This window comes from Telmatherina bonti, assembly GCF_933228915.1.
Source record: "Telmatherina bonti genome assembly, chromosome: 4".
NCBI lineage: Eukaryota > Metazoa > Chordata > Actinopteri > Atheriniformes > Telmatherinidae > Telmatherina > Telmatherina bonti.
This window is the reverse complement of record NC_136622.1, coordinates 22,360,219-22,372,211: the sequence shown is the minus strand read 5'-3', so window position 1 is coordinate 22,372,211 and position 11,993 is coordinate 22,360,219. Positions and strand designations below refer to the sequence as shown.

Genomic DNA, 11,993 nt, shown 5'->3' with positions numbered 1-11,993 from the left:
AGTTTCTTCAGATGCACACCTGCATACACAGACACACCACCACTCCAAAACACACACACTCAGGCTTCACAAAACTGACCCACATAAAATCATATAGGAGTCAGCCTGGTTAGGTCTAAAAATGTCCTTCCTTTAAATTACTTTCTTTTTTCATCTCTGTTCCTACGCTTTGCTTCACATTTTCACTCATGGTTTTCTATACATCCGCCTCCGCCTCATCCACCTGCTGGTCCCCAAGCATCATCAGCATCATAACGCTGCTCTCCTCCCCCTCACCTCCAACAACTGGCACACTTTATTCATAGCTTGATAGTTTCCCATTGCAGCAGCAACCCTAGCAGCTTTTGTAGATTTCTTACTAAGTAAAATCGGAATGGCCCCTAAAAGAGAACCCTCCATTAAGAAGACTCCTTCACCAGTCTCCCAACCCAGACTGGGTCCTCCTTATCCCTCCCTTCCTGCAACTCCTGTAGCTCCAAAAGCAATTCCAGAGCAGAAACCAAGGATGCTACGTCCTTTAGATTCACCATTTGACCCCAGCACTTTGGAGGTAAGTTGATTAAATTCAGATAAACTGTTTGTGACTAAGATTATGTGGGGAATTCATTAATTGTAGTTTTTGAAAAATATTATGTTTTATTTCTTTCAAGCACAATATAAAGCTTTTCATTTACACACAATATATGAATTTTGGTCAGGTGTAATAGTTAATCACAAGACATTAAATGGTGTCTTTCTAAATGAAGGTTTATACGTTTAAGTTTAATGTAGACCTCTGTCAGTCTGCCGCCTGCTAAATAGATCACATTCCACAGCATCAGTATGGATTGAGAACAAATCTAAGTTAAGCAAAAAATGGGACACTGGCTGCTGCCTGTCAGTCACTCTGTGACCTCCTTAGAGAAACAGATTTTTTTTTCTTTTTCCTACTACAGTATGAACTATTTCATTCCTTCCAAAGGCCAGTATATTTAGAGGTTATCTCCTATGACCAACAATCCAGTCATTTCTATAGGAAGTAATATAACTGATTCCCAGTTTTCTAAATCAATGTTAACAAATTACTTAATTAAATTAATGAAGACTTCTAGTTGCAGTGGGAACCAACATTCCTCTAACAATTCCAAACAAGCATCTATTTCTGCACAGTATCTGTATTGTAAAATTCCCTGCAAGCATTAGTAAAAAATAAAACATCATGAATAAATCATCATAATTCAAAATCACCACATCGCTACCACATTAGAACAAAATTATAATATCTGGACAAATTAATGATGCCCCACCTTAGAGTATTCTATACTATGTATTTTTTCAGTTGGTGCTTTAGCTATCCTGCTGCACTCATGAGCTTCAAACATTACACTGCATGCATTGCATGGTTTGTGGTGGGAGATTGCCCTATTTAGCTTGTGAAAACATGTGGGCCACCTCTCCTCACAAAGGGAACATAGACAACAGGAAGTCAGACCTCATTCTGGACAAAGACAGTAATATGATCTGGCTGTAAGTGATCTGGTTTCTGTCAATCATCTCACTGTGCTCAAGTAATCCATTGTTGTTATGTGTCCACACACCTTCATCCATAATGTAAAGCGGATGCAAAGTCACCCCATGCATTCATTTTGGGTCAAACTCACAGTCAGACGAGCATGGCTTAAAACATATAAAACAATTGCTCAGTCTGAGCACATATCCTTTAACAACTTATCATTTTGAACAGTAGTAATATTGTGTTCTGGAGGGTCCTACATAGTATATTGGCTGTTCCTAGAACTTCTCTGTTCTGGATGGAGATTTCTGGCAGGTATCTGTCGGAGCCACTTCTCCAGCATAAGGGATACAGCACCCAGTGCTCCAGTAGTATTACTGTTGTTTTAACCTTCCAGGCTTTCTCCAGTTCCTACTTGAGGCCTTGGTATTTCTCCTGTTTCTCATGATTCTTTCTCTGATATTTCCATCATTGGGGATGGATATATTGATCACTACAACTTTCTCTGCTAATCATCCATGGTCACTATGTCTGGTTGGTTAGGCACCACCTTTTTGTTAGTTTAAATCTGGAAGTCCCACAGGATCTTAGTCCTCTCATTTGCTACCATCTTGGGAGGCCTTTCCCATTTAAACTTAGGGGTCTGCACAGATGTTTCTGTACACTAAGCCAGCTACTTGGTTATGGCATTCCATGTATTCTTTGCTGCCAGTGTCTTGCACCCTGCTGTGAGTTGCTGGATTGTTTCAGGGGTTTCTTTGCAAAGTCTGCACCTAGAGTACTGCCTGGTATGGTAGATCTGACCCTTGATGGCCCTAGTAGTCAAGACTTGGTCCTGTGCTGCCATGATTAGCACCTCTGTGCTGTCCTTCAGTCCAATCATTTTCTAGCCGTTGGTAGGAGGTTTTTTTTTTTTTTTTACTGGCCACTTTGGGATCTGTCAGAAGCACATTATATGCAAGGACTACCATGATGGGTCCTCCATTTTGGTCTTCTCTACGTTCCATTGCTTGAGACATTCACAAAGGGGTTCGTCCGTTGGGGCCATCTTCCTGATACATCCATGGAATTTAGGTGTTTTACATGATATTCACTAGTCATACTCACTATTCCTCAGCTTCCCTCTTTGCGTTTGCATATTGTTGCTGGACACGGACTGGAAGCACAACTTGTTGGGCTTCCAGTTCTTGGGCAGTTTTTTGGTTTAATGTCGTCTTTCGCAAGTCACAAGGATCTTTCACTTGTAGACACAAACTTTCTATCTTCAATGGACCAATGAAAAACATTCTATTAGTGTGAAATCTGCACAGACTACAACATTCTGCTTGATGATTTAGTATATAAGTGAAGTCTACATAAACGTGAGGAACTGGAAGGCTAAAAAAAAAAAACACATTAAAAAGGCACAGAATGACCATCATAACTGTCTTCTTGGCTGGACTGGGTTACCACTGTGGACCACTGCGGATCTGTTCATCAACAACTTCATGACCTCAGCCATAAATTAAGTTATCCAAGGAGATTACGAGGGCTAATTCAAACCACAAACCACACCTTGGGCTTTCTTTCTATATATGGAGTGCAATTCTCTATGCTTTCCTGCTTGGACGTTGACCCGTGCGTCATTTGCGTCATGACGCAGCGCTGCTAGGGTTTTCTCACACTGCCTTCTCTTCCGGCCTTCACATTCTTGGCTTTGCCTTCGTCTCGGACACACCTCGACTATTTCAGCAATGGTGGGTTTTTGGTTCAATGGGTTTGGTAGCGTGAGTGGTAGAGTAAGATGTTAACGCATTAAGAAAGATAGTTTTGGTTAGCAGTGGGCTTAAGATGAATCCGAATGTGTAAGAAAGGATTGCAGGACTCAAGCGGAAGTACAACTTTTGTTGAGCTAGCTTTAGCTTCCACTGCAGGCACATATTGAGCTAATTATTGTTCCTGAAGGACCTCCATATATAATAAACATTGCTAACGGATCTATATTTTAGTGCAGCTTCCCCTGAGGTCTTTTTAGTTATTAATGAAAATATAAGATACACTCTGAAGATACGCTTAAGTAGTCTTTGCTGAGCAAAAGGAACCATTTTGATCTAGCTTAATTTCTTTCTGAACAGTCTGACTTCTCGGAAGATCAAATCCTCGGTAAGTTTTTAACTGTGTTGTGGTACAATATATCCTGCCTGTTTGGCATGCCTTCATTCTTGATCGTCTCGGATGACACTTTGCCCCGTATCACTGCTATCACCTTGCTCTATACCTGCTTGTCGCAAAAGTCGTAGTTTTAGGCTACGACTCCTGTTTCTGTAATATTTCATCACTTTACCACTTGCAACTGCTTGTCCTTTCCAGATTGAGTTTAACCTGGATCAGATTCATGGTAAGTCGGTGAAGTGGGTCCGCCTTACACAAAAACAATTAATGTTAGGAGTGTGTAGGGTGTGATCTGCATGCAGTTTTGCAGCAAACCCATCTGTAAATGCGAATGTGAAACGCTTTGCACTGTTGTCTAGTACGTCCAAAAAAACTTATATAAAAGACTGATGATGTTTTAATTCCTACCAGCCTCAACGTGTGTTGCTTTGTTTTTTTTTGTACGTGGGCTTTTTATCTGTTTTTTTTTTTTTTTTTCTTTTTCTTCACAAAGCTAAAGAAACCCAAAAGAGGCTCATGTCTATTCTCATTAGTCTTGTTTTGGCAGACTGTGCAAAATCCTGCATTTGCTGGTCATGAATTTGTTTTGCCTGATATCTTCCAAATAACTCATCTCCAGTGTGCCCATTTTTGGTGATGCATAAGGTAATGGATCGTTTTTGTCCCATGGCTGGTTTGTTTAATCGTAGCTGACATAATAGGCCAAAGCCACTCTTACTCTCCTCCTACTTTCCTCCACTCCTTTAATACCAAATATGGTGTTGGGAAAAGTGCTAACAGGCCAGAACGGAAGAGGCACATTCCTCAGAACAAGGGGGGAAAAAAACTTCACAACAGTGCTTGAGCTTTTTTGGTGAATACTTCGTCCCTTAACATGAGGAACATCCCACTGCCTGGATGTTGTGTAATTCCACTCCTTATCTCCTTGACTGCTGGATCTGAGCAAAGCACTTTGTCTGTTGAGCTTAACTAAAGTGGCGACTGTTGAATCAAAGCAATGATGCTCATTACACTTGTTAAAGCTTAACTTCTTTTAAACTAAATAAGGCTTAAACTTTGAAGACAGCTTGACGAGAGACTTTAAAAAGCATGGTTTTCTCACAGACTTATTGAGCATGGCATGTCGTGTTGACAAATGCAAAGCTTTTCAAAGTTTTGAAAAGAAAAAAGATAAAATATTATCTCTTGTGGATTTGTGAAACTCAAGTAGATTTTTAAAAAAAAAAAAATAAATAAATAAATAAAAAGCTCCGAGAGTCATTTAATTAAAGTCATTTCTTATGCTCTAGTCTAGTCCATGTTAGCTTTTACTATAAATGTATCAATATATTGTCTGTATTGGGCTTAAAAAATGTCTGACTGGAGTACCAGCCAGAGTTTTGGACATAAGTTTGCAAAATAAATGAGTGCAAAACACATTAGATGAATGTGTGAAGTGAACACAGTCCATTGCTGTATAGAATACAACTAAGATGCCAGCATGCAGTGTTCTTCTGGTGTAGTTGTTTAAAATGTGACTAACAGGAATACTAACACAAATGTTTGAGTTTAATTGAGGAAATTAGAGAGTGCTTACTCTGTTATTTTCACACCACACTGTGGAATAGATAATGAATTTCCATTTTTGTCAGAATTTTAGTTATTTAACATTTTCCCTGAAATATGTTTTTGTGGAATAAGGCTGGAACCTCACCAGCAGAAACCCATGTCACTTGTAAGCTTCCTCTCCTTTGTCGTAACGTGAGCTTTTTCTTGTTTGCTTTTTTTCTATCTGTGTGGTTATCCGCCTGCTTTATTTCCACTTGACTTCTTATTTTGTGTGTCATTCCTCTTTTCATGCCAGCTTATGCATCTTATAATTTTTTTTGAGTATTTGAATATTTTCCTCTAATTAGTCACATGTCTGTGTATCCTGCAGAGTTTAAGGAGGCGTTCCTGCTGTTCGACAGGACAGGAGATGGCAAGATCAGCTTCAGCCAGTGTGGGGATGTTATGCGGGCACTGGGACAAAACCCCATCAACGCCGATGTACTCAAAGTCCTTGGAAATCCCAAGGCTGAAGGTGAAAGGAAAGACACAAACTTGGGTTACACACAGTGTATTTTATTCTAAATTAGATTGTTGTAACAAACAAAAAAAAAACACAGATATGGACACAGTGGCTGACTCATTCTTCCCTTTTTTTTGTCTTTTTGCAGAGATGAACACCAAGATGCTTGACTTTGAGCAGTTCCTGCCCATGTTTCAGGCCATTGCAAAGAACAAAGATCAGGGGTCCATGGAGGATTTTGTGGAAGGCCTTCGTGTCTTTGACAAAGAAGGCAACGGCACAGTAATGGGAGCAGAGCTACGTCATGTCCTCACCACACTAGGCAAGTTGCATTTTTATTTTATTCTAATAGATGATGGGAAAGAAAGACTTTAAGTTGACATTAACAGTTTTTTTCTACTATAAGATTTTATTTTCTGCTTGTCAGATTGTGTTGTCTTTGGTATCTTTCATGAACAAAGAAATGAGAACCATTGCCAGTTTTGCTGGTAAAATGATCCTTTTTAGAAGTGGTTCTTTGCCCATTTATGTTTAGGCGCTATATTTATACATCCATTGAGATGTTTGGTTTTTTTTGTTTTTTTTTCCTTTTTCTTAACCCTGGATGATTCACTGGTCAGAGTTAAGTGAAATCTCAAGCAAGGAATACATCTGCTGAAATTGTACCTGGAGTGGACATGTAGAAAGCCTGCAGAGCTGTTGCTCAAACCAAACTTCAAAAGATTATCAAAGATATGGACTCCTTGGAAGAATGAGTGCTCACTTATGATTTGTAATATAAATATGTATGTTTTTTTTCAGGTGAGAAAATGACAGAGGAAGAGGTGGAAACACTCTTGGCAGGACATGAAGATGCAAATGGCTGCATCAATTATGAAGGTGAGAGCAAAATAAATGAAGAATGTCATGAAGGAGTGCTGGGTATAATAAAGCCAGAGGATACTGAAACATCAGTGTGTTGATTTCAGATATATCTCCCGATTAAAATCAGTGTGTTTCTCTAGGTCAGGGATCCTCAATCCACGTCTTTGAGGACCGGTATCCTACAGGTTTTCCAAGTGTCCCTGTTGGAACAGAACGGACTCAGAATTAGACAAGCTCTGCACATATCTGCTAAACACACACTGATTTGAACCAGGTGTGTTGCAGCAGAGACACTTGCAAAGCCTGCAGGACACCCAACCTCGAGGACCTGGATTGAAGATCCCTGCTCTAGATTCCAGTGTTTTTTCTACCATTATGTTAGGGCCCTCACAGCAAGGTCGAGTTCATTTTAGTCCGCTTCTCTCTGTCACAAGAGGTGAAAACCACTGCTGCCACCACAATGGCAGAACCTAGGGGGAAGCACTGGATTCCCATATTTGTTTATTAGTAACTTCTAGTAACTACAAGCAACATCAATGCTAAAGTTAGCCTTACTTTGAGACAGATATTCATCTTGATGCATAATAATTCAGGAACTTTTTAAGGCACTACAGTATTTGCATTTCCTCTGATCCAGAGAGACTCTATGTTGTATTGTGGCAAAGTGTTTTGTGGTGAATGACCACCCGATTGATCAGTCATGCTGCCAGATTCATTACAACTTCAGCTGCAGCCATCAAAGAACAAGCTGGTTCATCAGCTTTCTCACATTATGACTTCAATCACGGAATTACTCACATCTTAAATTTACGGCAAAGCCATGGCGGTGCATTTTCTCTTACAACAGCTTTTCATAATGATCACAGAAAATGCAAAATAGTTGTGATGTAATTCCATTATTATTCAGTGGAAAAACTCCTCAATGTGACTTTTCGGGGTTCTGCTTTTCATCCATGTTGCCATCTTCGACCATCTGTTTTATCGTTTGTGTTTAATAAATGTGGTTTTTTTTCCCCCAGAGACCATGATTAAAATGTTAACTGTTCTTCCTCCGCAGCATTTGTCCGCCACATCATGTCAGGCTGAGGGCCGGTACGGGCATAATGTAAACCTTGGGATGGCACCTCCAGGCTTTCCTGCATCTTGGTTTCTGCATAATTCACCCAGCATAGCCTGTCTAAACACTAGACATTTGTAGTTGCATTTTTTATATTGGCAAATGGAAACAAAGCACTATTGAAAGGAGATTTGACCTGTATGTGTCTGTGGGAAAGCCTGGTGGTCCCCCTCATCGCAGACCTGAGGCCTCGACCCATATGTAGCCTCCTGCTGCTCTGTCTTTCTCCTGCAGCCCTTTGCCTTGGCCTCTGGCTGCAGCATGCCCCCTCTGCATGTGTCTCTGACTCCCCTCAGTTTATATGGGGATATGGTGGACACACAGAAGAGACTGGTCTCATTCAGGGAGTGCCTGGTGATCACTGCCAGCACAGTGATTATCCAGTGGTTTTTCTAGTTTCATTTGCATGTTGTTGGTGCTTTTTAAGTAGACTTTTCTTCTATGTTGGTGTCAGAGGTGTTCATGTAGCCCTTCACACAGACCTGGTGTGCATTTATACATCCAGCTTCAGTGTAGTCATGTGATTTGGGAAAGTGGACCAGTCCCTTTTTCTACTAACAAGATAAATGCATTGAGTTGCTTTTGTTGCCGACTGTTTTCTTTTCTGTACTGATGGTAACTTAATTTGTAGCTTTCCAGATTGTAGCTCCCCTGATCGTCTACCCCCCCCCTTCTCTGCTTCTCAGCTAGAGGAACGCATACAAGGAGGATGGCTTCTCTAACCAAGTCTTTATGGATCTTAGAGGGCCATTTGCTTTGGCTGAATAGGCAATAGAAATAATTCCCTTACCTCTCTCCCACTTCAACTTACCCTCTTCTTTCCTCTGGGTGAACAGAATATGAGGGGTCTGCCTCCAAGTGCAGCATCTCCAAACAAGGTTCCGGAGCGGGCTTTGGCCCCACATGCTGTAGTTGGAGAAGGTCCCTCCCCAGACTTTGACCATGTGACTCACATTTGTCTCCTTTGTGTCTTTTACAGAACTGGTCAGAATGGTGATGAGCGGATGAAGAGCTTCCCACTTTTTGTCCTTTTCTCATGGGTTTCCAGTGCATTTAGCTTTTCCAGACCTTTCCATCCTTTTTAATTTAAAAAGTGCCTTTACATTCCCCAGACAAGACCACAAACCATCCTGTCATGTAATGACCAACTCATATTCATAAAGGAGTGTTCGTGCTTGTGGTGTTTGCAGTAACATTTCAAGATGCAACATCTGCAATATCTTAAATTGATACGCTGTATTTGCTGATACCAATGTGTCCATGTTGAAGAGGATATTAATATATATGGAACATAAGCATTGTACTGTAAGTAACATTGTGCATCATTGGCTAAGACTTGCTTTGGATGAATAGAAATGTTTCCAAATCAGTGGTATATCAATAAATCTGTCATCATACTATCAAGTTAGAAACATTTCACATTGGCTCGGTTTTTTTTGGGTTTTATTTGTTTTTTTTCATCCCAGTTTTTTTGTTGCAGAGTTTAAATAAATGCGTTTTCTTTATTCTCAAAAGTGACTGGTTTGTTTGATCCAGTAGGTAATGGTTAAAGATGTTATGGTGTTTTCATGAAGTTCTGCATGACATCATCTTCTGAAAATAAAGACTTAAGTCTTTTTTTTCTTCAATGTTTTCTTTTTAATCACAAAAAGACTGATTTCTCGCAGATATTGTTTCAGCTTTGGGGCTTTTTAGGGAAGATCTTTAAACTTCCTCCACTGTTTTTATGGTGGTTTTTCTCACAAGAGGGCAGTGTTGCTGCTGGAATGTCCTGATTTAAAGCCACCATGCTGGTGTCAACATGCATTCCATGCTACAGGAAAATGTTGGCCAAGTCTTTGTGCTTACCTAAGCCAAACTAAAGATTAATTGTGCCTGTAGCCACTGTTTGCTGATAATTCATAGTTTATTATTTGCAGCAATTTTTAGGAATATTGTGGTATTAAAGATCAAAATGGTTTAGAGGTTTTAGTCCCCCCCCCTTTTTTAATTTTCCCAGAGAAATGCGAGCATGACGAGGCATAGACATACAAGCAGCGAAAGGCTGTTCAGTAGCTTCCTGACCTTTTCTTCGTTTTCTTCTCAAGTAGTCACAACTATTTCCCCTCATTAGGCACCTCGGCTATTGGAGTGTGTAGCTTGTGTGTGTTTGGTAAGGTTCAGGAGGGTGTCATAGTCCACCGCTGAATAGGTTGTCCACTAATTACTCGGTGTGTGTATGTGTGTGGTCGATGGAAGTCAAGGCTATTGATTATTTTAATCCTCCTATTTGTGAGTCTGTGATCCTCATGGCTCTGCATTCGACAGGGGAATCACTAATGGGGCTCAGCGCAGCCCGTCTCAGACCTCTCCCCGTCCAATTAACTTTCAACTGGAATCTGCCAAGAGAGAAAGCCATGGGCTGGGCTCAGCCACGCTGCTGCAGCTTCCCTTTTTTTCTGCTTAGGAGCAACAGATTCACAAAATCTTTTACTTGTGGAATGACATCAGCTCTCTGCTATAATAAAGTACCCCCCTCCCCCTATGGAACGTTATGGGTATTTGATTCATTTTATTTATCATAGAGATTGTTTCCGTTTACCTGTCTGGTTTAGAAACTAATGATTTAAGCATTGATTTGTAAATGTACTGAGTTATAATGTGCAGCTGATAATATGAATTTATGCACAGAGGCTCTGTATATGTTATAATTTACAGAGCAATCACAAATATAAATGTTGACAGTATGTGTACATAGATTATACCTGTTTTAAAACAAAAACTTTTACTTCTAATATTGTCAAAATAATTTTTTGTTGTCTGAGTGGATACATAACATCTTTTTTTTTAAAACCAGAATCAAAATACCTCGTTACTTTTTGTAATTTCACTCATCCTATTATTTAATACACACGTTTTCACAAAAGCAAAGCAAGGAAAATATGAGCTTGCATCAATTGCATTGATCTACAAAAATGTGTGTGTATGTATATATATATATATATATATATATATATATATATATATATATATATATATATATATAATATATTAAAATCTAAAAATTATCTAACAATATTAAGAATTTGTCCAATTTGTCATCAGAGGACATCATAGGGACCCGACCAATAATTATTTGGCCTTATCGAACATTTGACCAATTTATTTTTAGAATCATCACTGTATACTTCAAACTTAAAATATATGTATTTCTTTGATTTTGTAGCTCTGTCTACTAAAAGCTGAAATCTGTATGGCTTTATTAATATTTGTATCTTACACAGTGTCTTGAGACATATTGGAAATCCATGTGGCAGCAGGCAGTGGCTGCGGTCAGATTCGATCTTGGCTCTAAGTTCATGTTACCATGTCATATATCCAATCCAACCATCAGTTCAAGTGGTCACTTCAAATAAAACTGAACATGGGGTCTGTATGGGTTTATGACTTTGAATCTAGGCTATACGCTTATATTCAACACTGGTCTCACTGTGTCAAAACCACATGCAAGCACACAGACAAACTTGGCATAGATGTATTTAATAGCAATTGGCCACTCAATGTTTTCCATAGCCCAGAAGAGAGTATTTTTATACATAATAGTCTGACAGGGTCTCTCAAAACATAAATATACACATGGGAGTGTTAATTTAAAAAAAATGTCTTTGATGTATCATACAACACTGAGCTGAAGTAAAACACACAGCCTGTCATTTTTATACCTGCAGTATGTTACAGTTTTTATGTATCCACCCTTACCTACTGACATGATCTTACAATGTAGTCAACAATGCACATGGCAAATAAACATCATTATACGGCTATTATATGGAGGTGATTTCTGATGTATTGAAATGATTATATGTGTTGTTTTATCTTCCTAAATGTGCAATTATGACAACTGTTGGTATCAAACGTGTCCCCAAATTCATTGTCTAGTCAGTGCTGTCACAACACAGGTTGAATTATGACAGTAATAAAATTAAATAAATTGATATAAGTTACTTTGAATAATATTTGTGTGTGAAGGATGGAGGAGGGGCGGCTTTGAGATGACACATTGCTAGATAAAGGCAGGCCATAGAATGAGTAGAAATGTAAAATAAACACCTCTTCACATAAAAACATTTACCTCATATTTGTCCTTTTTAGTTATAGCATCTTCAACACCGTTATTGCATCAAAACAATCAGATATGGTGTTTTTTTTTTTTATATTCTTGTTCTCATAACAGTTGATATAGACATATTGTAACACTTAGGATATTTCAGTGTCAGTGTGGAATTATTTGCACCTACACTACTTTTTATTAACTCAAAATTTGCACACAAATGGTGCAT

At 39.1% G+C, this 11,993-nt stretch overlaps 1 protein-coding gene across 3 annotated transcripts; it reads left to right on the top strand.

The window, feature by feature from the left end:
- Nucleotides 1-373: 373 nt before the first annotated feature.
- LOC306755485 (myosin light polypeptide 6) lies at nt 374-10,536 on the top strand (the record flags this gene model as incomplete). Of its 3 annotated transcripts, XM_079239885.1 has the most annotated exons (7): nt 3,149-3,228; nt 3,607-3,634; nt 5,562-5,705; nt 5,842-6,015; nt 6,495-6,572; nt 7,615-7,649; nt 8,654-10,535. In XM_079239885.1, 6 exons carry the CDS (start codon nt 3,226-3,228, stop codon nt 7,641-7,643), a joined length of 456 nt encoding a protein of 151 aa, XP_079096011.1. In that variant the 3' UTR covers nt 7,644-7,649; nt 8,654-10,535. The 3 variants fall into 3 exon arrangements, with proteins under 3 accessions (XP_079096010.1, XP_079096009.1, XP_079096011.1); XM_079239884.1 differs by lacking the exons at nt 3,149-3,228; nt 3,607-3,634; nt 7,615-7,649 and adding exons at nt 374-550; nt 3,842-3,869 and having other exon boundaries at nt 8,654-10,536; XM_079239883.1 differs by lacking the exons at nt 3,149-3,228; nt 7,615-7,649 and adding an exon at nt 374-550 and having other exon boundaries at nt 8,654-10,536.
- Nucleotides 10,537-11,993: the final 1,457 nt, after the last annotated feature.